Below are 21,588 nucleotides of genomic sequence, written 5' to 3'. Positions count from 1 at the left end.
GACTCTTGGCCATTAAGAGCAATCTGAGCTCCAGTCTCCCAAATGTGAGCAGTAAGACTATTTTTAACATACTGTATGTCCCTTGGGAACTCAGTCCTGGGGGAGAGGTTTGTACTCATCTCTACAGCTTACACTGCACAAATCTGCCCTGACAGATTTGGAATTGCATTAGTTATGAGGGACACACCAATGTGCAGCAAATGACCCTTAGATAAGGCAAAGCCTTTGAGATCATGATTCATACGATGGCATCAGATTGCACTCTGCTCCCATAGCACAGTGTTGGGGAGATGGGTAACAAAGAAGGAAATTAAGAACTTTGCAGCATATGAACCGTCCTGGGTGAGAGGGTTTTTCACATTTGAGATGCTCTATTAAAAGTATATTGACATTATAAGGTGGAAAGAAAAATGTCATTGTACGGAACAGGATTTTGCTATGATTTTCGGTGCAGTTAACTCTGGATGCTGCAGACGTATATGCACAGACTCTTACAAGCATAAAAATCAGGGATGGAAATTATCTATTGGGTCAGCTAGTTTTTTTTCTCTCTCTCAGACAGTTGGAAAAATGGACACATGGAGGAGACATTACGGGCTTGATTTTCAAAAGGTCCCAACATCAATGGAAGCTGAGGGTGCTCAGCACTTCCAAGCCTCGAATCAGCATCCCCCAGCCTTTCATTCACCACCACATGTTGCGAGAGCCACAGCAGAGCCTCCACCACTTCCATTCTCAGGCAGGTTGGCAGGGGACATTTCCACTCTGCATCACTCGGAGTTGCAAACGAATGCAAGCAACAGAAAGTGCAACAAAGCCCAAGTCTCTGAATTCAAAGGCTCCTGAGCCCATCGGGCCTTTGGAGACTCCAGAGCAGAAGGATGGAGATGTCAGGGAAGAACAATCAGCTGTAAAATATGAAAAGCTTACGACATCAAAACCTACAGCAGCAGGCTCAAAAGTAATAATCCCATTACCACTAAACTAAAGCACTAATTACTATTCCCAGTGGCAGGAGTGACCTGACTGCTAATGCTCCTCTTCTGGTTAATGAAGGAAGGTGAGGCAGAATATATTTCTCCTGTCTGACATCTGCTAAAATCTGGGCAGCCATAAAAACTATGCATGTAATGAAGCCATTCGTATTAATGGAAGTCACATTCCGAGGGCTGAGAAGTAACAGAAGTTAGATGATAGCGTACTGTGTAATGCAGAAGACAAAATGCCATACCTCTCTCTAGCAAGGGTGTATTTACTGACTACACTTTTTAAAATTTCAAATGGATTTTGGAGCACAGGTTGGTTTTGATAGCAAGCCACCACATCTCACACAGGCCATTGCACCAGCTAAAGACTGGTATCACGCCTCTGGAAACATACAGTAGATGCACTCCATTTGAACAAGAAAGAAGAAATAGAGCTTTATTTCCACCAACCATGAATAAGTGAAAAGATTTCTCCTACATCAAGGCAAAACCCAGAGGGACATAGCATCTTTGCAGATCAGGCACCACCCAGATTGATCTCTAGCTAGGGCCTTAAAATGATGTGGCTGGATGTTCACTCTATGAGTCTATGTCCATCCTTGGTAAAGTCATCATGCCACTGAAGCTTTTTGCACCCACATGATCATCAATCATGTAGCAGCATCCCTTGGTAAATATGTCCACCCTAATGATGTCCATTCCAAAAAAAGCTGCTGAAATCAAACCAATGCTGACAGAGGCTACAAATATCCTAATGGATTCAGATTCTCTCCCTTAGCTTCCTTAGTGCAGAGGAGGTACCAGCGCATAAAACTCATCAACGCAGTTTTAGAAACTCTAGAATAAAAATGAAGAAGAAAGAAGTAACCTGGTTATCTGGCTGGTCTTCCCATTTCTTGGGAATGCTATTTCCTTCTTCTGCAGGACATGCCCCGAATTCACAGAGATGGTTCAGCAAGTTGATTAATCAGCCTAACCTTTTGCCAGCGCAGCCTGCATCCAGCAAGAAGGTGAATGATTAGGGGAATGGATTTACAGGTCTTTGAGAAGAAATTAGTTCTCCTCATGGCACGGAAGCAAGATGGACATCGCTTATGCCAAAAGTTACTTCAGGGAGAACCAGATCCAGGGAGAGCGTTTTCACAGATGCTGATCTCTCTGTACACAGACACTGATAAAGTATGGAACACACCCTCCCGGTGCCTTTAACCATATACTTTTCACAGATGCTAACAATCGCTCATGCCTCCCGGCAAATGCTAACAAATATCCTACACCCTGTTTAGTATTTCACACCCCTCATTATTTGCCATTAATTATGTAGAACAGTACTTTACAGAACACATAAAAAGACAAGGTCCAGGATTCCAAGAGCTTACAACCTCCCCGTAGAACCAGGATACGCAGGTCAGCAGTACAGCGCAGGGATACAGTGGGCAAGGGAAATAATGTAGGTGGCTTTGCAAGTAGTAGGTTTTAAAAAAAATAATTTGAAAGAAGGAAGGGATATTTAGGGATCTAAGGGCAGATGACGCCTGGAGTTACTTCAAGTTGAAGTTGCAGGAGTTGTCAGAGGCATGTATCGGTAGCAGTTTTAGACCGAGCTGGATGAGCAAGCGTCTTAGAGAGTGGAAAATGGGAGGATCAGCAAGGAAACCTACCTTATTGAGGTCAGAGGGTGCAGGGAAGCTGTGAGAAAGTGGAGATGGATCTATTAAAAACAATAGCAAACGGTTTTTTAGCCATATAAATAGGAAGAAAACCAAGAAAGAAGAAGTGGGACCGCTTAAAACTTTAAATGGAGTGGAGATTAGGGATAATCTTGGAATGGCACAATATCTGAACGAATACTTTGGTCTTTAATGAGGCTAATGAAGGGCTAAGGAATAGTGATAGAGGGACCGATGGGAATGAAGATATGGGGTAGACATTACGGTAGCTGAGGTAGAAGCCAAACTGGAACAGCGGATAATCTTCATCCTAGAATATTAAGGGAATTGGCGAGGATATTGCATAATCTTTAATAAATCCCTAAATTCGGGATTGTACCGACTGACTGGAGATTAGCTAATGTAGTTCCTATATTCAAGAAGGGGAAAAAAGTGACCCGGGAATTATAGGCCTGTTAGTCTAACATCTGTAGTATGCAAAGTCATGGAAAAATCTTAAAAGAGAGAATGGTTGGCAACTGGGATAGATTACAGCATGGATTTACGAAGGTAGATCGTGCCAAACCAACTTGATCTCCTTCTTTGAGAGAGTAACAGATTTTTAGACAAGGGAAATGCGGTGGATCTCATATATCTGGATTTCAGTGCATGAAGAATTACTGGTTAAATTGGAAAAGATGGAGATCAGTGAAAATCCAGAGGTGGATAAGGAGCTGGTTAAAGGGAGACTGCAGAGGGTAGTATTGAAGGGGGAACTGTCCGGTTGGAGGGTTACCAGTGGAGTTCCTCAAGGCTCGGTTTTGGGTCCGATTTTATTCAATCTATTTATTGCTGACCTGGGAACCAAGAGTAGGAGTGGGCTGATAAAGTTTGCGGATGACACCAAGTTGGGGGGTATTGTCAATTCGGAAGAGGATCGGGATATTCTCCAGGAGATTTGGATGACCTTGTAAACTGGAGTATTAGTAACAGGATGAAATTCAATAGTGAGAAGTGTAAGGTTATGCATTTAGGGATGTCTAACAAGAACTTTAGTTATAAGCTGGGGGCACCAGTTGGAAGTAACGGAGGAGGAGAAGGACCTAGGAGTCCTGGTTGATCGCAAGATGACTATGAGTAGGCAATGTGATGTGTATTTCTAGTAGGGATAAGGAGGTGCTAGTCCTGAGACCTCATTTGGAGTATTGTGTGCAGTTTTGGTCTCCCATGTTTAAGAAGGATGAATTCAAACTAGAACAGGTACAAAGAAGGGCCACTAGAATGATCCGAGGAATGGAAGGCCTTTCGTATGAAAGGAGACTTGAGGAGCTCGGTTTGTTTTCCTTAACCAAAAGAAGGATGAGAGGAGATATGATTACACTCTTTAAATATATCAGAGGATAAATACCAGGAAGGAGAAGAATTATTTCAGCTCAGTGCTAATGTGGACCGGATATAAACTGTCAGTCAGGAAATTCAGGCTTGAAATTAGACGAAGGTTCCTAACCATCAGGAGTGCAATACTGGAACAGTCAAACAGTGGGGCGAAGGACCTCAAAGACTTTAAGATTAAGCTAGATAAGTTTATGGAGGGGATGGTATGATAGGATAACGGGCTTAGTCAATAGGTCAATTATGTGCCTGGTATGATGTAACCTTTTCCAGAGGGTTTGGCTGGAGAGTCTTGCCCGCATGCTCGGGGTTCAGCTGACCGCCATATTTGGGGTCGGGAAGGAATTTTCCTCCAGGGAAGATTGGCTATGGCCCTGGAGGTTTGCATGGGGCAGGGTTCACTTGCTAAGGAGTGGGTGGATCGGCTTATGTGGCCTGCATCTTGCAGGAGGTCAGACTAGATGATCATAATGGTCCCTTCTGATCTTGAATTCTATGATTCTATGATTCTATGATAAAATAAACGGCCTAAGGAGATGAGGACAAAGGGAGCAATTAGCAGAGAGGATGCAGAGGAGCGTAAGGAGAGAAGTGGCATGTAGAAAAAGATAAAAGAAGAGCTGTAGATGGGGCGGAGTCATGCAGAGCATTGAAGGGGAGGACGATGCGCATGAGCGTAAGGACAGGCAGATGGAAGTAGAATTTCTGCATAGGCGTTCTGCTCCCAGTGGGCTCATTCCCCCTTCCCCTGAGCTCATCTTCCTGGGTGTGACAGGACGCTATCTTTACTGCGCCCAATGGGTGCTACAAATCAAGGATTAGGGCTTCAGCTGGGGTAGAAGCAGTAGGAGCAGCAACAGAAGGTTCTGTTTGCTTCCAATAACACAAGCAATAAAAGACTGAAAGAGAACCACAGCATATGGAATCAGCAGAATCCTCTTTGAATTTCCCCAGCACTTTCCTATGAGGCCTCTGCAGCACTGTAGGGATTTATGGTGAAGCCATTTTGCACAATACCCAAAGTCTAAAAAATTATTTAGAAGTCCAGCATCAGAACAGACAAAATTAGGCTCTATTCCTAATAAGAGATCAGCTCAGCAAATTGAGAACTTCCCCCACAAGAAAAAAAAAAAAGTTTAGATGGGGCAGCCTGGTGGTTACTGATTTTGCTTCAGATTTTAAGAACGCTGGCATAAGTTGGTTGGTGTCTAAGGTTACGTTTAGGCTGCAAACTAGGAAGTGCAGCAAGCGTAGACAAATCCAAGTTAGCTTTGATCTACTAGCCCCACCCTCCCAGGACCTGGGTACATACTTGTGTGGCCAACACCCGTGCTTCCATGGCTTCACTGCTATTATTATTCAAGCTAGCTTTGATCTAGTTAGAGCCAAACTAGCTGAGGTATGTCTACAGGTGTGTAATCATACCTCCCATGTACAGTGGAGACATAGCCTGAGATTCCTTTAGCTCTGTTTACTTGTTCCAATGGATTCATGACCTACAGAAATGATTGGCTGGTTTAGATATAGGACTTGTATCTGTGTGAGCTCCTCCAGAGAGGAGGAGGTTTTACACTCTGGATTCAGGGCTATGTACAGATCAGCTGCTGAGGCAGTACGACTCTAAAGAGATTAGAATTAGTTTAAATTTGGTATTAGAAGTCTAGAACTTTATCTCAGTTTTTTGTTGTTGTTTTGAGGCTTTCTTGGCCATTTAGAAGAAAGATACTTTGTAAATGGAAATTTTTTTATAAGTTTGATAAACTTGAGGAATTTGCAGCAGCTGAATTCAGTTATAGACAGATGAAATATAAATGACCTTCATGGTGCCACTGGAGTTAACATGCATTGCTTTGGAGTATTTGATACTGCTGTATGTGAATACACAACTAAATAATGCACGTCGCCGTGTCTTATACAGTTTGCAGATATGCACAACATTGCACACATGCATGAATACTCCTGTTCCCTTACCGAATGCCTGTCATCTGACAGGAGAATCTTAAAGAGCTTTACAACTGTTCTCCCCATTATTCTCATTTCAGTGTCAGAGGACCTAACACAATGAGGTTAAGTGACTAGCCCTAAAGTTACAGAGCAAGTCAGTGGCAATGCTAGGAAAGTGAACCCAGTTCTCCTGACTCCTGGTCGCTGCTTTTATCACCATGCCTTACTCCCAGGATTAATTAGTTTATGAATAGCACAGTACAGATGAACGTGGCCACATATACATGTTAGTACATAAATATAATGACTCTAGAGTATGCAGACCCAAAAAGGTCCACATGCGCTCCCACAACTAGGATATACATGTTCAAAATGGGCTCCATAGACATACAGCTACCAGTGCAGCACAGAATCCTAGAAATGTAGGACTGGAAGGGACCTCAAGAAGTCCAGTCACCTGCACGGAGGCAGGACCAAGTAAACCTAGACCACCCCGACAGGTGTTTTTCTAACCTGTTCTTCAAAGCCTCCAATGATGGAGATTCCATAACTTCCCTTGGAAGCCTATTCCAGAGCTTAACTAGCTTTAGAGTTGGAAAGCTTTTCCTAATATCTAACCTAAATCTCCACTGTTGCAGATTAAGCCTATTACTTCTTGTCCTATCTTCACTGCACATGGAGAACAACTGAAGGGCATCCTCTTTACAACAGCCTTTAACATATTTGAAGAGTATCATCAGGTCCCCCTCAGTCTTCTTTTCTCAAGACTAAACTTGCCCATATTTTTAAACCTTTCCTCAGAGGTCAGGTTTTCTAAACCTCTGATAAATTGGAGAATCCAGAGGAGAGCAACAAAAGTTAGCCACATCTTTCCTAACGTGTGGTGCCAGAATTGGACACAGTGCTCCAGCAGAGGCCCAACCTGTGTCACATAGAATGGGACAATTATCTCCCGTGTCTTACATATGACACCCGTTAATACACCCCAGCAAGATATTGACCGTTTTTACAACTGCGTCACACTGTTGACTCATTCAATTTGTGATCCACTATAAACACCAGATCCTTTTCTGCAGTATGATCACCTGGCCAGCTATACCCCATTTTGTAGTTGTGCATTTGATTTTTGCCTTCGTAAGTGAAGTACTTTGTACTTGTCTTTATTGACTTTCATCTTGTTAAGTTCAGACCAATTCCATAATTTGTCAAGGTAATTTTCAGTTCTAATTTTGTCCTCCAAAGTGCTTGCGACTCCTCCCAGCTTAGCATCATCTACATTTTTTATAAGCATACTCTCCATTCCATTATACTGAATAGTACTAGACCCAGGATTGACACCTGCGGAATCCACTAGTTATGCCATCCCAGTTTGACAGCAAATCATTGGTAACTATTCTGAGTAAGGTCTTTCACTCAGTTGTGCCCCCAATCTTATAGTAGTTTCACCCAGACCACATTTCCCTAGTTTGCTTATGAGAATGTCATGTGGGAATGTGTCAAAAGCCTGACTGAAAATCAAGGTATTTCACATCTACTGCTTCCCCCCCATTCACATGGCCAGGAACCTGTCAAACAAAATTAGGTTGGGTTGGCATGATTTGTTCTTCACAAATCCATGCTGGCTATTCTTTATAACCTTATTATCCTCTTGGTGTTTACAAACTGATTGTTTCATAGTTTGTTCCAGTATCTTTCCAGATATTGAAGTTAGGTCGATTAGTCTGTAATTCTCTGGGTCCCCTTTCTTCCCCCTTTTAAAGGGAGGTACTATGTTTATCCTTCTCCAGTCCTCTGGGACCTCACCCCTCCTCCAGGAGTTCTCAAAGATAATTGCTATGAATCAGTGGGGATTTCTGAAGGTGAGCTGGGTGTGCTCGCATTTTTGAGATTGTACCCATTGTACTTCCTTTGAAATTCTGGCCCTGCATATCTGGGCTTACCATGTCCCTCCCTCGCATACAATCTGAGTGCTAGTAGTGTGTGGTCCTGTAGAGTATGTGTGGGCACACAGCGAAAATGCATAAACTTACTGTGCAAGTCAGCTCCGAGAGTACAGGCCTGTGTGCTGCTTTATCATCTGGGCACAATACACACCCCACTCTTGAAAGTGTGCCCCCTTGAAGTGCCTCGGACAGTGCACAGATCTGGTGCATCAGTCTCTAGCTAGTTACACTTTAAGCTTACACCTTCTGCAGAGAGCTGCGAAGAGATTTTCCTCGTAAATTACTGCTATTGAAGGTTACTCCAAAGATCTTGGTGCCCTCAATTGATTATGAATCCTGCAGTCCCCAACATACATGCTCCATTTCATTAGCTACAGATGGGTCCAGGAGGAGGATACTTTAAAAAAAAAAAAAAAAAGTATCTCTTGGATCATTACGGCCTAGTTTTAAAAGTTTATTTTGCTTCCACTGTTGTTCCTCCCATTTGTCAACACAGCATGTTCCTGACCCATGTAATTATTGGGCTTTTACATTATTCTTTCAGAAAGCCCGTCCTGTGGGCAGAACATAATGCAATCTGTTTAGAACACCTACAAAAAAGAAATGTATGGAGTGTTATGGAGAAGAGCTGACTCAGTTGGGGCGAGGAGGGGAGCAGTAACAAATACCTTTGTGCAAATTCTAACAGAGGAAATGAAGATCTCAGTTCTGATCTTCAAGGCAAGGCCAAGAGTCTGCACTTCCACAGAAGTCACTGGGAAACAGCATACAAATCTAAAGACAGTCCCTGGTTTAAATTAAAATCTCAGAAGATTACCGAGAAGGCCTTTACAGCTGCGTATTCTAATTGTAGTTGCTAGCATCTGCACCTTTATGTAAAAATAAGCAATCTAAGATTTCCATACCCGGCCCTCTCATCTCTAAGCATGAACAGCGACAGATACCCTCTCCTCTTGGTCAAACCCCAGAGAGGTAATTAAGGTGGCGAGAGACATTTACCGTGACACGGAATGGTGTTGTGGTGGTGGGCTCCATGCTGGGATTTTTCTCCATGACCCCACTGGGCATGCTGCGCCGCTGCCCGGCCCTCTCTGGGGGGGACTCTGCAAAGGGCACAGAAGACAAAGGACAATTAAAAACACACACCCAATGCCAGAGCAGCAGAAGGATGGAGGCAGGCCACCCCAGGTGCAGCTTTCTTCTTTGAGATACACTTGCAAATGAGCTGATTAACAAGCCCATTCTAACCACTCATTTCTCTCAGTCACCAAGGTGCATGGTTAAACAGCAGGACTTTTCTGCTTATAATGACTGGCATTTCCTATAGAACCTTCCATTTCAGGATCTCGAAGTGCCTTCTCTACGTTCATTAAACTCCAGAACAGCCCCATGAGGGAGCCATCATCATTTACCCATCTGCAGGATGGGAATAAAAGGAAATGCACAGCAGCTAAATACAAACTGTATACAAATCAGCAATGCATGCACATGCACCTTTGACACTCCTAAGGCAGAAAGCAAGCCTGTGCTTCGGGCTGAAGTACAGAACTGAAAATCACGACTTCCCACTTCCTTCAGTGACTTGCTTTGTGACTGGGAACAAAAAAGTAACTTGGCCTCACTAAACCTCCTGATGTGTTAAATATGGATTGGGGGGAGGGGAGAAGCAGGGAGTGATGAGGCTAAATTCATGAGTGTCTATGAAGCGCTTGGGGAATCTCAGAGGGAAGGCTACAGATTAGGGCACAGAGTTAGTATTAAAATGTGTTTTTTCAGTTAAATGCACGATCCATAACCCAAAAGCACAGTGGGATTCAGGGAAGTGGCCGTATTATCAGAGTGCCACACGATGGGGCTGATTCCTAATCTGCCCTTCTCTTTAACCTGCAGATCTTGCAGCGCTCTGACAGCCTGATTAGTGGAGCCTTGCGAGAAACCCATGAGACACAACACAACAGCTCCATTTTACAGATCAAGAAACGAGCATAAAAGGGACCTGCCTGATATCATACAGGCAGCCTGCAGTAAAGCAGCCAGAGCACAGAGCCCAAACGTCGCAACTCCACTGTCCCTGTCATGGAGAGTGGCCTCCCCTCCCTTCTGCACATCTACTCAGACAGGTGTCGCACCGCTAGCAGGACAGAGCCTCCTCTTCAAATCTACTCAGTGCTCCAGCTGCCAGGGGACAGCAGGGAGCTCCCAGGCTGCCCCTGGGCGAGGCGACAGTCACACCTCCAACTGCAGAGATATCAGAGGGGTAGCCATGTTAGTCTGGATCTGTAAAAGCAGCAAAGAGTCCTGTGGCACCTTATAGACTAACAGACGTATTGGAGCATGAGCTTTCGTGGGTGAATACCCACTTCGTCGGATGCATGCAGAGATGACATTGTCTAGTGCCTCTCAAATAAAGGTCCATTGGGTACTGAATAGCACAAGGGAGCGGAGGCTAAACTGGAAGCTCAGAATTCCTGTTTTATTAGGACCTAGAATCTCCAGGGCTCTGATTTATTCATGTCCTTTGGGGGGCTTGTAACATCTATGAGCCCGATTATCGTTACAGAACCACTTAACATCCTTTGTGTGATTCTGCTAATCAATATCACTGGCCTGGAGAAACCCCCAGTGCTTCACCACTTTTGAAAGAGGAGAGGATCTCAACGAGCTATTGTGGCATTTACTAAACACCGGATCCATACAAAAACAAGTAGATTTCAGAACGCTACAGAAAACCAGTCCCCCCCACAACATCAGATAGACTAAAGAAACTAATCATGGTGCTTAAACATTTGTGAATATTATTCTAATACCATGTTTCACAAGCAACATGTCTGCTCACCAATATGACGACATTGCTGAGAACGACAGGTAGCTTAAAGAAAAGTACTTGCTGCAAAGGCAAATTACAGGGTATACTGTGTTATGGGGAGGGCTTTGCTAATTAGCATGCAAAGAAATTTAAAGCTGGGACAACCTATACTTTTGAATGTCTGAAAAAATGTGCCTGAAAAATAACGAGTGTAACTTAGAGGTGCTTTGTTTGCCAATTCTCAGCCTTTACCACACCTGTGATCTACAATTTGCTGCAATCAGGTCTTGGCAAGGGCTCAGCCTTGGCAAGGATCCTCTCCTTGCTTTTGCCATAGGCAGCCATCAGCTGGGATCCGTGAGAAATGACTAACGGCTGTAATTCCAGTGGGCGCCCGCTGAGCCGCATATTAAACTACTGCAGGGAGAGTGATTGTGTCTCCCCTCCTGAATTGGGTAAAATGCCTGATCAGTGACAGCTCCATTGGTGTGGGTGCCCATATGCAGCTCCTGAGCTTTGGCCATGTAACCTGCGCCTCCAGCCAAAATCCCAGAAGCAGCTAATTCGGTGCTCTCTGAACCTGTAGCCAAGGCTTCCAATTAGCTAGCTGCCGTCGTTGCAGAATGCTGCCTCTTGCTTCTCAAGGAAGCAATCAAGTCTTTTGGTGTTATCCTCTTTTGCAGGAAAGCTCTCACATGATTCCTTTGATCAGACTCCTTTTTTGGATTGTCATAAAGAAGCCACTTGATTATAGTGGTTTCCAAAGTGGGTTCAAGACGACATGGAAATGAAAAGGCTGCTTTGCATTTTTAATGATCAGAACTATGAACAGGCAGATTAACGATTCTTCTCATGTACACGGCTGGAGAACAGAGCAGGACAACTAAATTGAAAACAGCAGCAAGAAATCCCTTGTCCTCTCCTCCCCCTCAGGCTGCTATTCCAATGCAGAGCCAAACACCCCCAGAGCCTATAGCTCAAAGGGATAGCACCAGTTGCTCTTTGTAAGTGTCACAACACTTTTGACTTGCACCATGGTGGCTTTTCAGATCAAGCTGCACAATTGTCTCCCTTTTTCTTTATAGCCCGACTCTGCTTCATCTTCTAAACACACAGGGCAGAACTCTTAGGGTATGGCTACACTTACGGTTTGCAGCGCTGGTCATCCAGCTGTGTAGGAGCAGCGCTGGTGTGTGGCCACACTCACAGCTACCAGCGCTGGTGTGTGGCCACATTTGCAGCATTAGCAGCGCTGCTGGGAGTGATGCATTATGGGCAGCTATCCCAGCATTCAAGTGGCCGCAACGCGCTTTTCAAAAGAGGGGGGTGGAGTGGGGTCTAGTGTGACAGGGAGCGGGGGGAGAGAGAGAGTGGATTTTTGGAGCCAACACTGTGTGTTAGCTTCCTGACTTGAAAAATCAGAACATGTTTCCAACCCCTTAGTCTTAACTCTTAATTGCAAACAGCCTGCAGCCAACACGACTCCCCGCTGTTTCATTCACTCCCTGCCTGCAATCTCATGTGATTGTTTACAGCCAGGTACAGATGATCACAGCAAACAGGAGCTCTGTTTGTTTTTTAGATAAGCGGCAACGCAACGGAGCTCCGCACGGAGCTCGTTCACAACAAAACAAAGAGAGGCTGCATAACAAAACAAAGAGAGTAATTTATAAAAGCATTCTGGGATACATCCTTATACCCTGGAGGCCAATCACAGCACTGGTGTGTGGCCACACTTGATGACCAGCGCTGCAGCACCAGCGCTGGAATCCTTATTCCCCATGCTGAGTGAGGTGTACGGCCAGCGCTGCAGCCAGGGAGTTGCAGCGCTGGAAGTGCCCTGCAGGTGTGGCCACTTACTAATTGCAGCGCTGGTGGAGGCTTTCCAGCGCTGCAAATTGCCAGTGTAGCCATACCCTAAGTCTTAAGAGCAAAGGAAGCAGATTAGAGATGGGCCAAGACGACTGTGTTTGGATCTGGGGTAAGTTGAAACAAGGACTAGGGTTTGGAGCCAGATTTGTTTGCACCGAAGTCTCATGAGCTGTTCTCACAAGATCTTACCCCAAGATTTCAGTCGCATACAATCCAAAACCACTTCCATCTTCTGATCTGAGCCCAGAACCAAAACATACAGATGGGTTAGGATCACATTATTTTCCAGCTCCAATTTCAAATCTGCAGCCAAGTTTCCAGTTTTGACGCAGTCCGAGCACTGTTTGTATTACAGCAAATGCAAAAGGGTTGGGCACCCCCTGGATCTCAGTGAAGAGGCTAAATACAGCAATGGGAGGGAGGAGTTTTGTTGGGAGGAGATAATTGCCCCCCCCAGACAGATTAAGATCCTTGTTACTGTCAGAAGATTACAGCCAAACCAATTGTATGTGGTGGAGAGGAGCAACAAATGACCGTTTGGATTTGCCCCTTTCCCCTCTCCCATCCCCAGTGCTAGCCCAAGGGCTACGGACCAGGAAAGGCTTGCGTGTTTCTTACCCACCCAGACCATGGTGTTTGGCAGGGATATTCCATCTACCCATAAATGAGCCACTGTCACCAGCACCTGTCCATACAAAGTGCATGGTTACATTTGCCTCCCTGTCTACGGAGTAGACAGGCAGGCTCTAGGAGGCCAGAGTCCATCTTTGACTTTACCTCTCTCCTTGTTACTTCTACTGAAAGTTCCTTCTATTGTGACTGCCCATCTGGAAATGGAATAGCCCTTAGGGATGGCCTGGGTACTAGTGACTTGACTGGGGGGGGGGGGGGAAGAGAAGCAGTTCTGTTATTCCTTTCTGTAGGAGTGAAGCACACAAGACAAAGGAGGACTCCTGGGTCCTAGTCTCAGCTCTGTCACAGACTCACGGGTTAACCCTGGACCTTTAAGCACTCTGTTGCTCAGGTTCCCAGTCTGTGAAATAGGCAAGTAGTAAGCCTATCTCAAAGCAATGTTATGAGGCTTCATTAATTAAAGTCTGTAAATCTTTTTAGGTCCTAAAACGAAAGATTCTGTGGAAGAGGCGTGTGTTATTACAGGCAGCTAACCGGAGTGACATTTACAGAAATACTTAGTATTATCAAATGCCACCCGCTCCTCACCAGCTACTGAGTTTCTATGTAAGTTGGATATCATCCTTCAGCTCGTAGAAATACTTGGATTATACCTTCATTTGACCATTTATTGGCTCTAGATCCGAGGTGATTTGGGGGATTAGACACACAGTATCTCGGGACACTATTTGCTGTCCAAAAGTGTTCAGCATGTTATTAACTTAAAACCTCCAAATCTCTCCTTTATGACACGCATGGCCTGAGAAATCACTGAAGTAACAGTCTACAAAGGAGGATTATATGTGCAGGCAAACTGGATCTGAAAGACGATTCCTTAGGTGTAATGGGTAAAGCCACATTATCATAGAGCAGAGATGCCAGTGGGCAGACATGGATAGCAAAGAAAGCAATGGCTTTCGTGTTCACTCATGTTTTCACCAACCTTCCTTGTACTATCCAGATTAAAGAGGCTGGGAAGCATGTGAATGAGCAGCAAGCAGATTTTTTTGCACTTGCTCTTGGGAAGTTGGGTCAGACCTAACAAACAAACAGCATTGCTGTTCCCTTAAAACCCCTTAGATGCATCAGAAAAGGGATAAAAATCACAGGGGCGAAAATGAATTTTGTTGCTATCCCACTTCAGATTATTCATTTAATTTCCTTTTCACCACTGATGGCCTGCCTTCTTTTTTCTGCTTGTTTCTCAGCTCAAACGGTGATAGCTAGACCACTTGACTCATCATCAGTTTCACTTCTACTGCATCTTATGCAAAAACATTCTCCTTTTGCTGTCACCTTGCACTCCCTCTCCCTCTCCATCCACCTGTGACATCTGGTCATAAACCCATACTGTCAACTCTCTGGGTCAGAGCCTGAGCCTTGATTGGGGCTATGTGCCGCTGTAATTATGGAGCAGTGATAACAACTGTCATAGTTAAGGCAGATACAAATAGACAAAACTTTCTGGTTTTCCTACATTCTCCATTAGCACAAGGCTGTGATGTGCTTGGCTTTGCAACACTGTCAGGGAAGGTAATCTAAAATAAAACTAAACTTCCTTAAAAATTTATAAAAAATTGACTGGAAAACATTTATCCCAGGTTATTAAATATATATAAAGAAAATGATCTGCCTCCCCCGTGTATGAAACTTTTTTAAGCAGTGGAGGTAGGAACATTTACTGTCAAGCCAAGTTTACTACTGACAGTATTAGGATGATGCTAATTAATATAATAATAATTAAAAAAATACTACTTAGCACTTCATAAACATTAATTAATTTAGGATCGTCAGGCACGTGCATACTTCTGAAGATTATTTCTAGACTGTAACAAATGGATTTGATTTGTTAACTAATCCCTGGTGTTTGAATTAGGACGTTAACTAATCCTCATCACAGTTTTTATATCCCCAGTTTTCAGATGGAGAACAAACCATGCAGCAGGTAAGCGATTTCCCCCAGGCTTACAGGAAGTCAGCAGCAGAACTGACTGTGTCAGCAGCTCTGGGGTCCCAGGCTCATGCTTAGCCCATTCAAGACGGCTGCTTTCTTAACTGTAATTCAAATTACCCAGATACTCTCAAACCAAAACAGCACACGTAACACATGGCACCAATATTAATACTGTTCACTTTCCACTTGACAAGTCTTATTTTACAGTAGCATCACCTGTTCCTGTAGGTCACAACTAGTCCAAGAAGAGGTCATCAGAATTACTCTCACTGTTAGGAATGAAATTTACTGACTACTGCTACTTGCTCAAGTGTAACATTCTCAGTTCACTTCCCTGAAAGCCCCATATAATTCATGCTGAACAAGGTTCCAGGAGCCAGCCGATGGAAGAGGCAGACCGTAAGAACAAAGGAAAAACTGGAATTACTAACCAACAAGCAGAGACTTCCAGCAAGTTCTTGCTTGGACTTTCTGATATGAAACTGTTCTGACTTCAAACAAGAAAGGGAGGCACAAAATCTGAATGCACGCCCGTAAAGTTAGCAATAAGAATAATCTCCTTAACTCACCAAAAGGAAACGGTGCTCGTTAGCAACCTCTATGCCATGACACTCCGAACAAGTCAGGAATAAGAGGAGATGCAGAGATGATGACTTCATCATCTTCTACAGGAAGAAAGTGAAATATGACTGGAATGCTCGCTGGAGAGGCACAGCATGAGGTAGGGAGCGGAGAGATGTCTTTGCCAGGACTCTAATGCTGAAGTGCTTTAAGGAATGGAGACTTTAGAGGATAATAAAACTCCAGCAGGTCGTCTGGAAATACGGAAGAACTACTCAAGTCCATTAGGACTGGAAATGGACATGGGAAATACAGTCTATGCAATGCTCATGAAAGAGTTAAATACCCTCTTGCCCTTAGGGTATGATCAGCCAATGAAAGTTTGTTATGGTCACCTGATGCATCATTTTGTCCCCTTGGCAGAATGTTTTGATACTCCATGACCTGCTTTGGAGACTTAAAGGGGTGGAGTTTCTGTGAAACCAGAGGGAACTGGAATTACCTGTCTCTTCTTCATGCTGTTTAATTACACTCAGTTAAATTAATCTCATCACCTTAATGAACTCACATGCTTTTCTTCAACTAATTTCTGCACCATTTAATGACTCTTTAACCCAACCACAACAGGAGAGAGGAGGCAGCACATGTAGAAAGAACTGATATACTCAGAGTGGCTCAGATAACCATTTGTTGGTTGAAAGGGACCCCTTAAAGATGTGTCTAGTATCGGTGTGATCCTGAATAAGAATCTACCAGTTGAAGAGGGGTTGGGATTCCCAGAGAGCTTTAAGGGGCCCCATGACTCCAGATGAGAGGTGCAACCTGGGGGAGGGGGGTGATGGATGTTAAAGACCTAGCTAAGAAGGGTTGTTAGGGCAGTAGAAGAAAAATGCATGAGAAGTTTTTAAATGGACAGAATGTCCTGGGAGTAAAATGAAGATGGAAATGAGTATGTATGTGTTGGGTCAACTCTCTCCTTCAAGATTCGGGAATAATTTCATATGGGAGGCAGAGACGCACAAAATGTCTTAACTCTAATGATAAGAATCAACTAAGAGCTCATGAAGGATTTCAAAACATGCTGTTATCAAGATCTGCCCGTTTCAATCATGATTTCTAAACTGGATATTCAGGACTAGAAATACTGTACAGATGCAAGGTGAGTTTCCTTGCCCGACCCCCTAGAGATCTACAAGTTGAACCCTTAATTGGGCAGTAATATCGATTTTTATATAAAATGGTTGAAAATCATTGTAGTTTAGATCAGTTAAGGACTCCCCTTGAAAATTAGATTTAGCTGAAGTTGCTGCTAATGAACATCCAGAATGGATATTCCCAGGGATAACTAAAGCCTTTCCTAGAAAGTTCACTGCCACTTTTTCATATTAGAATAAAATTATTTCTTTTTCCCCTCTGGGCATTGTACGATGTAAAATAGCCTTTTGTAAAGCACAATGAGCTCAGAGCCTATAATCTTGGCTCTCTTCTATGCTGCAGTTGGCATCTCACTCCCAGTTCACTGAATGCCTCACCAAGAGGTTTAGTCTTTCACATTCTGAAAATATAGTGAAAGGATGAGAATCAATGATGCATTTTGCAGCACTATGCCTTTTAAAAAAGTGCACCTTTCACATAACCATTCCGATAGGACAACAAGAACGAAGTTGGGCCATTGTCTGACACCCTCATTTATACGGACACTCAGCCAATTATTGTTACAGGGAACTAAAGTAACACTGCCCCGCACACCTAGTGCCCTGGGCATGTTCACAGATCTGTCTGGGTACTCAGCTGGTGTCCCTTACCTTGGTATCGGAGGTACCAAGATACCAGCTGAAGACAAGGAAAGATCTGTGTAGTATACAATACTCCGTATGCTGGTGTGATATTGGTATTTGTCTCAAACATGGAGTTGCCTCTCAATCCTAGTCACATAGCTGAGGTAGGCAATGTTTCTGCTCAGTAATCTTGACAACTAGCTACCCCTCTATTCTAATATCACCAAGCAGAAGAACTGTTTTCACTCACAACAAATGCAGATTCTTATTATAGGCAGCCTACAGTTGGGACCTGCTTGCCTTATTTCTTCTCCTTTGCTGGGCACTGGCTGTCCCATTTTGGCAGCGAGTTCGTTCCTAACTGGTTTTGTAAGCCCAGCACCCTACAAAGTGGAAATGCTACGAATACCTGCTATCACCCAAAAGAGGGCAAAGGGACCGGTGCTATGACACTGCAATAATTCATCTGTGTCACAAGAGGGAGCTAAAACTTCTTTGCTAACTGACGCAAGAACACAGTAACCGATAGCTCAAGAACGCAACAAAAAATTCCAACAGAGAGCGGGCAGACGAGTGGCTGTGGGGCAGACATCAGCAAACAGAAGGAGAAAGCACTGTATTAGGAGAGAGAACGGGATATAAAAACACATTGGCTTTGGGAGTTCCTTAGAATTTTATTGATACCTATTTGCATTGTGTTCTAGTTTGCATTTGGCATGTTATTACTGAAAAGCTTCACAAAAGCCAGGCTCTCTCACACTCAAAGACTGTTACTAACCTTTCTGTAACTGTTGTTCTGCAAGGTGCATTGCACATGTCCATTCCATGTGAGGTGTGCGCGCACCCCATGCACAGTTGCTGGAATTTTTTCCTTCAGTGGTACCCGCTGAGTCTACTCTAACACCCTCTGATGCCACGCACTCATGATGCCATATAAGGAGACCGTCCGACCACACACACACTCAGTTCCTTCTTGCCGGCTAACTCCAACAAAGGGGTAAGAGGGTGGGTCATGGAATGGACATGAGCAATACATCTCAAAGAACAACAGTTACAGAAAGTTAATAATTCTCTTTTCTGCTTCAAGTGCTTGCACGTCCATTCCACATTCGGTGCCTCCCAAGCAATACCCTAGGAGGTGGTCTCAGAGTTCATGAACATGCGGATTGCAACACTCCCCTACCAAATCCTGCATCAACCCTAGTTTGCTGGGTGATGGCATAGTGGGAAGAAAAAGTATGCACTGATGACCAGGTCACCACTCTGCAAATGTTCTGGATTGGGACCCGCCCAGGAACGCTGCTGAGGAAATTTGTACTGTCGTAGAACGGCAGGTGGCGTGACACCCATCTGCTCATAGCACGTGCGAATTCAGGAAGTGATCCAGGATGAAATTCTCTGAGCCGAAACAGGTTGGCCTTTCATCCTATCTGCTACTGCCACAAAGAGCTGTGTGGATTTACAGAACAGCTTGACTCTTTCTATACAGAAAGCTAGGGCATGCCTAACATCCAGCATGTGGAAACACTGCTCCTCCCTATTTAGGGTGACCAGACAGCAAATGTGAAAAATTGGGAAAAGGGGTGGAGGGTAATAGGAGCCTATATAAGACCCAAAAATCTGGTCACCCTATCCCTATTCTTGTGTGGTTTTGGGAAGAAAACTGGCAGGAAAATAGCCTGCTTACTATGAAACTGCAAAACCACCTTTGGGAGGAACATAGGGTGGGGTGAAGTTGTACCTTGTCCTTAAAGAACACCACAGGGGGGGTCCTGATGTAAGGGCACGGATTTCTGAGACCTTCCTGGCCTAGGTAATCCCTATCAGAAAAGCAAGGCAGAGGGCATGATGCCAGAGGTTGAAGTCCCATGAGGGAAATGGGTTCCAGGATCTGTAGGTATAGCCTTTCTAAGCCCTTGAGGAAGCAAATGGCCATTTCATGTGAAAAAACGGACTGACCATCCTCTGGAGGGTGGAAGGCTGAATTGGCCACTAGGTGCACTTCAATCGATGAGATAGCTAGGCCTTGCTGTTTCAGATGAAGCAGATACTCCAGCACAGTCTGGAGTGGTGACCTAGCGGATGAGAGGCCTTGATTGGGCGACCAAATGGAGAAACATTTCCACTTGGCAAGGTAGGTAGCTCTAGTAAATGGTTTCCTGCTGCAAGGGAAAAGAAAGGGATGGAGAAACAGCGAGAACCACTGGGAATTGCCAGCCAAAGCAAAAGGAGCAGTTCCAGGTCGGTAAGAAGGAACTGAGAGGGTGCGGGGTTGGCCGGTCCCCTTATATCGCACCATAAGCATGTGGCACCAGGAGGCGCTAGAGCTCACCCAACAGGTACCACTAAGGGGAAAACTTCCGGCGACTGCATATGCGGGGTGTGCAGACCCCTAACGCGGAATGGACATGTGCAAGCACTTGAAGAAGCAGCTAAGCTTTGCTAAGGTTAAAAAGGGGACTCATGACATCCTGTTGCAATGTCCTTCCCATCCCCTGAGGATCTCTCTCCCTGCCCACTGCCACTCAGGGTTGGAAATACAGACTAGTCCTGGCTGTGCTGCACCAGTGACGACCTCATACCGACTAGGATGATGGCCCAAGAGGAAGCACTGCCTCGCTTACTGGTGCCTAATGATAGCCATTTGAGGGAAGATTCCACTCTCACCTGAGGCCAATGTGAGTTTTGAAACTTAATTTAATATGAGGAGGATCAGACACCCGTGTGTCAGGGAAGAATACTCCATGGGGCGAGGAGGAGAGGGAAAAGAGAAATGAGACAGAGTTGGGACTTTAGGCAGGGCCAAGCAGTAGGAGATCGGAAACCTACAGCTTCATTTCCCTGAAGTACAAAATGGGGAAAATAGATCTGAGTATAAGAGAAAGACACAGCCCCCGGCCCGATCCCCAGCGTCAGAACTGCACCAGGGAAAGAGAATGTTGGAGACACCAAAAAATAAAGTAATATGCAAATTGGACTGGTTCAACAGTCATCAATATGGAAAAAAAAACAAAAAAACACAAAACGGTTACTTACCAGTTCTGTAACTGTTGGTCTTCAAGATGCAGTTGCAGAGATGCTTTCCATTCCGATTGAGCTAGAGCAGAATACACATCCACAACCACTTGAGAAAAACTCTGCTTTTACTCTGCCTCGTGTTTTTAAGCTATGTAGATTAGAGTTGTTTTACTCTTTATTTCTCAGTCTCCAAAGTAAAATATGTATATTTATCTTGCTCTGATGCGGTGCCTAGAGAACAAATTCAGCTTCTCCTAGCAGCATATCAAAAGCCGTTTCCCCAGGGTAACATTGAAATGGGAATGAAGCACAGCTTTAAAAAATACATCAGAACAAGATGAAATTCAAGCTTGGTCGGGGTCTAAACAGGGCAGACTGCTAATATTCTGGTCGAACTGGAAGGGGTGATAAAGTAAAGTGAAACATCAGCCCTCTCCTATGTGATGATAAAGACAAGCTACATGGAGTTTGGAGAACAAGAAGTCAGCTCTGGGGAGATTTAAATTAGATTCATCCATCACTCTTAACATCTCAGTAAAGATTCAAAATTGGTAACGTGCTGCTTTCTCAAAGCACTTAACTAGCACAACTACGTGTTCACAAATACAAGACAAGACAAAGAAGGAGCCTTTATGCTAGCTACAATCCGTGGCTGCATACAGAGATATTATGGTCATCAGCTCTACTGCATGCATGTACCATCGGGAACAGGGTACTAAAAACGTAAGTCTCTTCCACTGGAGCTGACAAGGAATCCCTGTGAGCTGAAGTAGTAGCATGGCTTGTATCCTCTGAAGGCTGCAGTCTCATACACTTCAGAAGTGTATATGGCAGTGGTGGCACATATATACTAGTCAGACAGTGATAGAGTTTGAATGCTTATCCAGCCTTTATCTATAAATTAGCCAAGCATTGTAACACAGTGGCCGGGGGATGAAATATTAGCCATGCTCATGTGTGACAAAACTGCTCTCTAGTGGCTGCAGTATGGCTGACACTGAAGTCTACTGATT

At 44.3% G+C, this 21,588-nt stretch overlaps 1 protein-coding gene across 21 annotated transcripts in view; it reads right to left on the bottom strand.

Annotated features, from left to right (window-relative positions):
- Positions 1-21,588, bottom strand: part of LOC120386847 (DAB2 interacting protein) — a 374,907-nt gene that overhangs the window by 214,657 nt on the left and 138,662 nt on the right. For 18 of the 21 annotated variants that reach the window (XR_005589941.1, XR_005589942.1, XR_005589943.1 and 15 more), the window contains one exon: positions 8,914-9,017. The exons of the other annotated variants lie outside the window; for them this stretch is intronic. Coding sequence is in view for 15 of the 18 variants with exons in the window: in XM_039506775.1 (XP_039362709.1) it covers positions 8,914-9,017 (104 nt within the window). In the remaining 3 variants the exon portion in view is untranslated. The remainder of the gene's footprint in view (positions 1-8,913; positions 9,018-21,588) is intronic. 21 annotated transcript variants of the gene reach the window in all.

This window comes from Mauremys reevesii, linkage group 19 (assembly GCF_016161935.1).
Source record: "Mauremys reevesii isolate NIE-2019 linkage group 19, ASM1616193v1, whole genome shotgun sequence".
Taxonomy (NCBI): Eukaryota; Metazoa; Chordata; order Testudines; family Geoemydidae; genus Mauremys; species Mauremys reevesii.
This window is presented reverse-complemented; position numbering and strand designations above follow the sequence as displayed.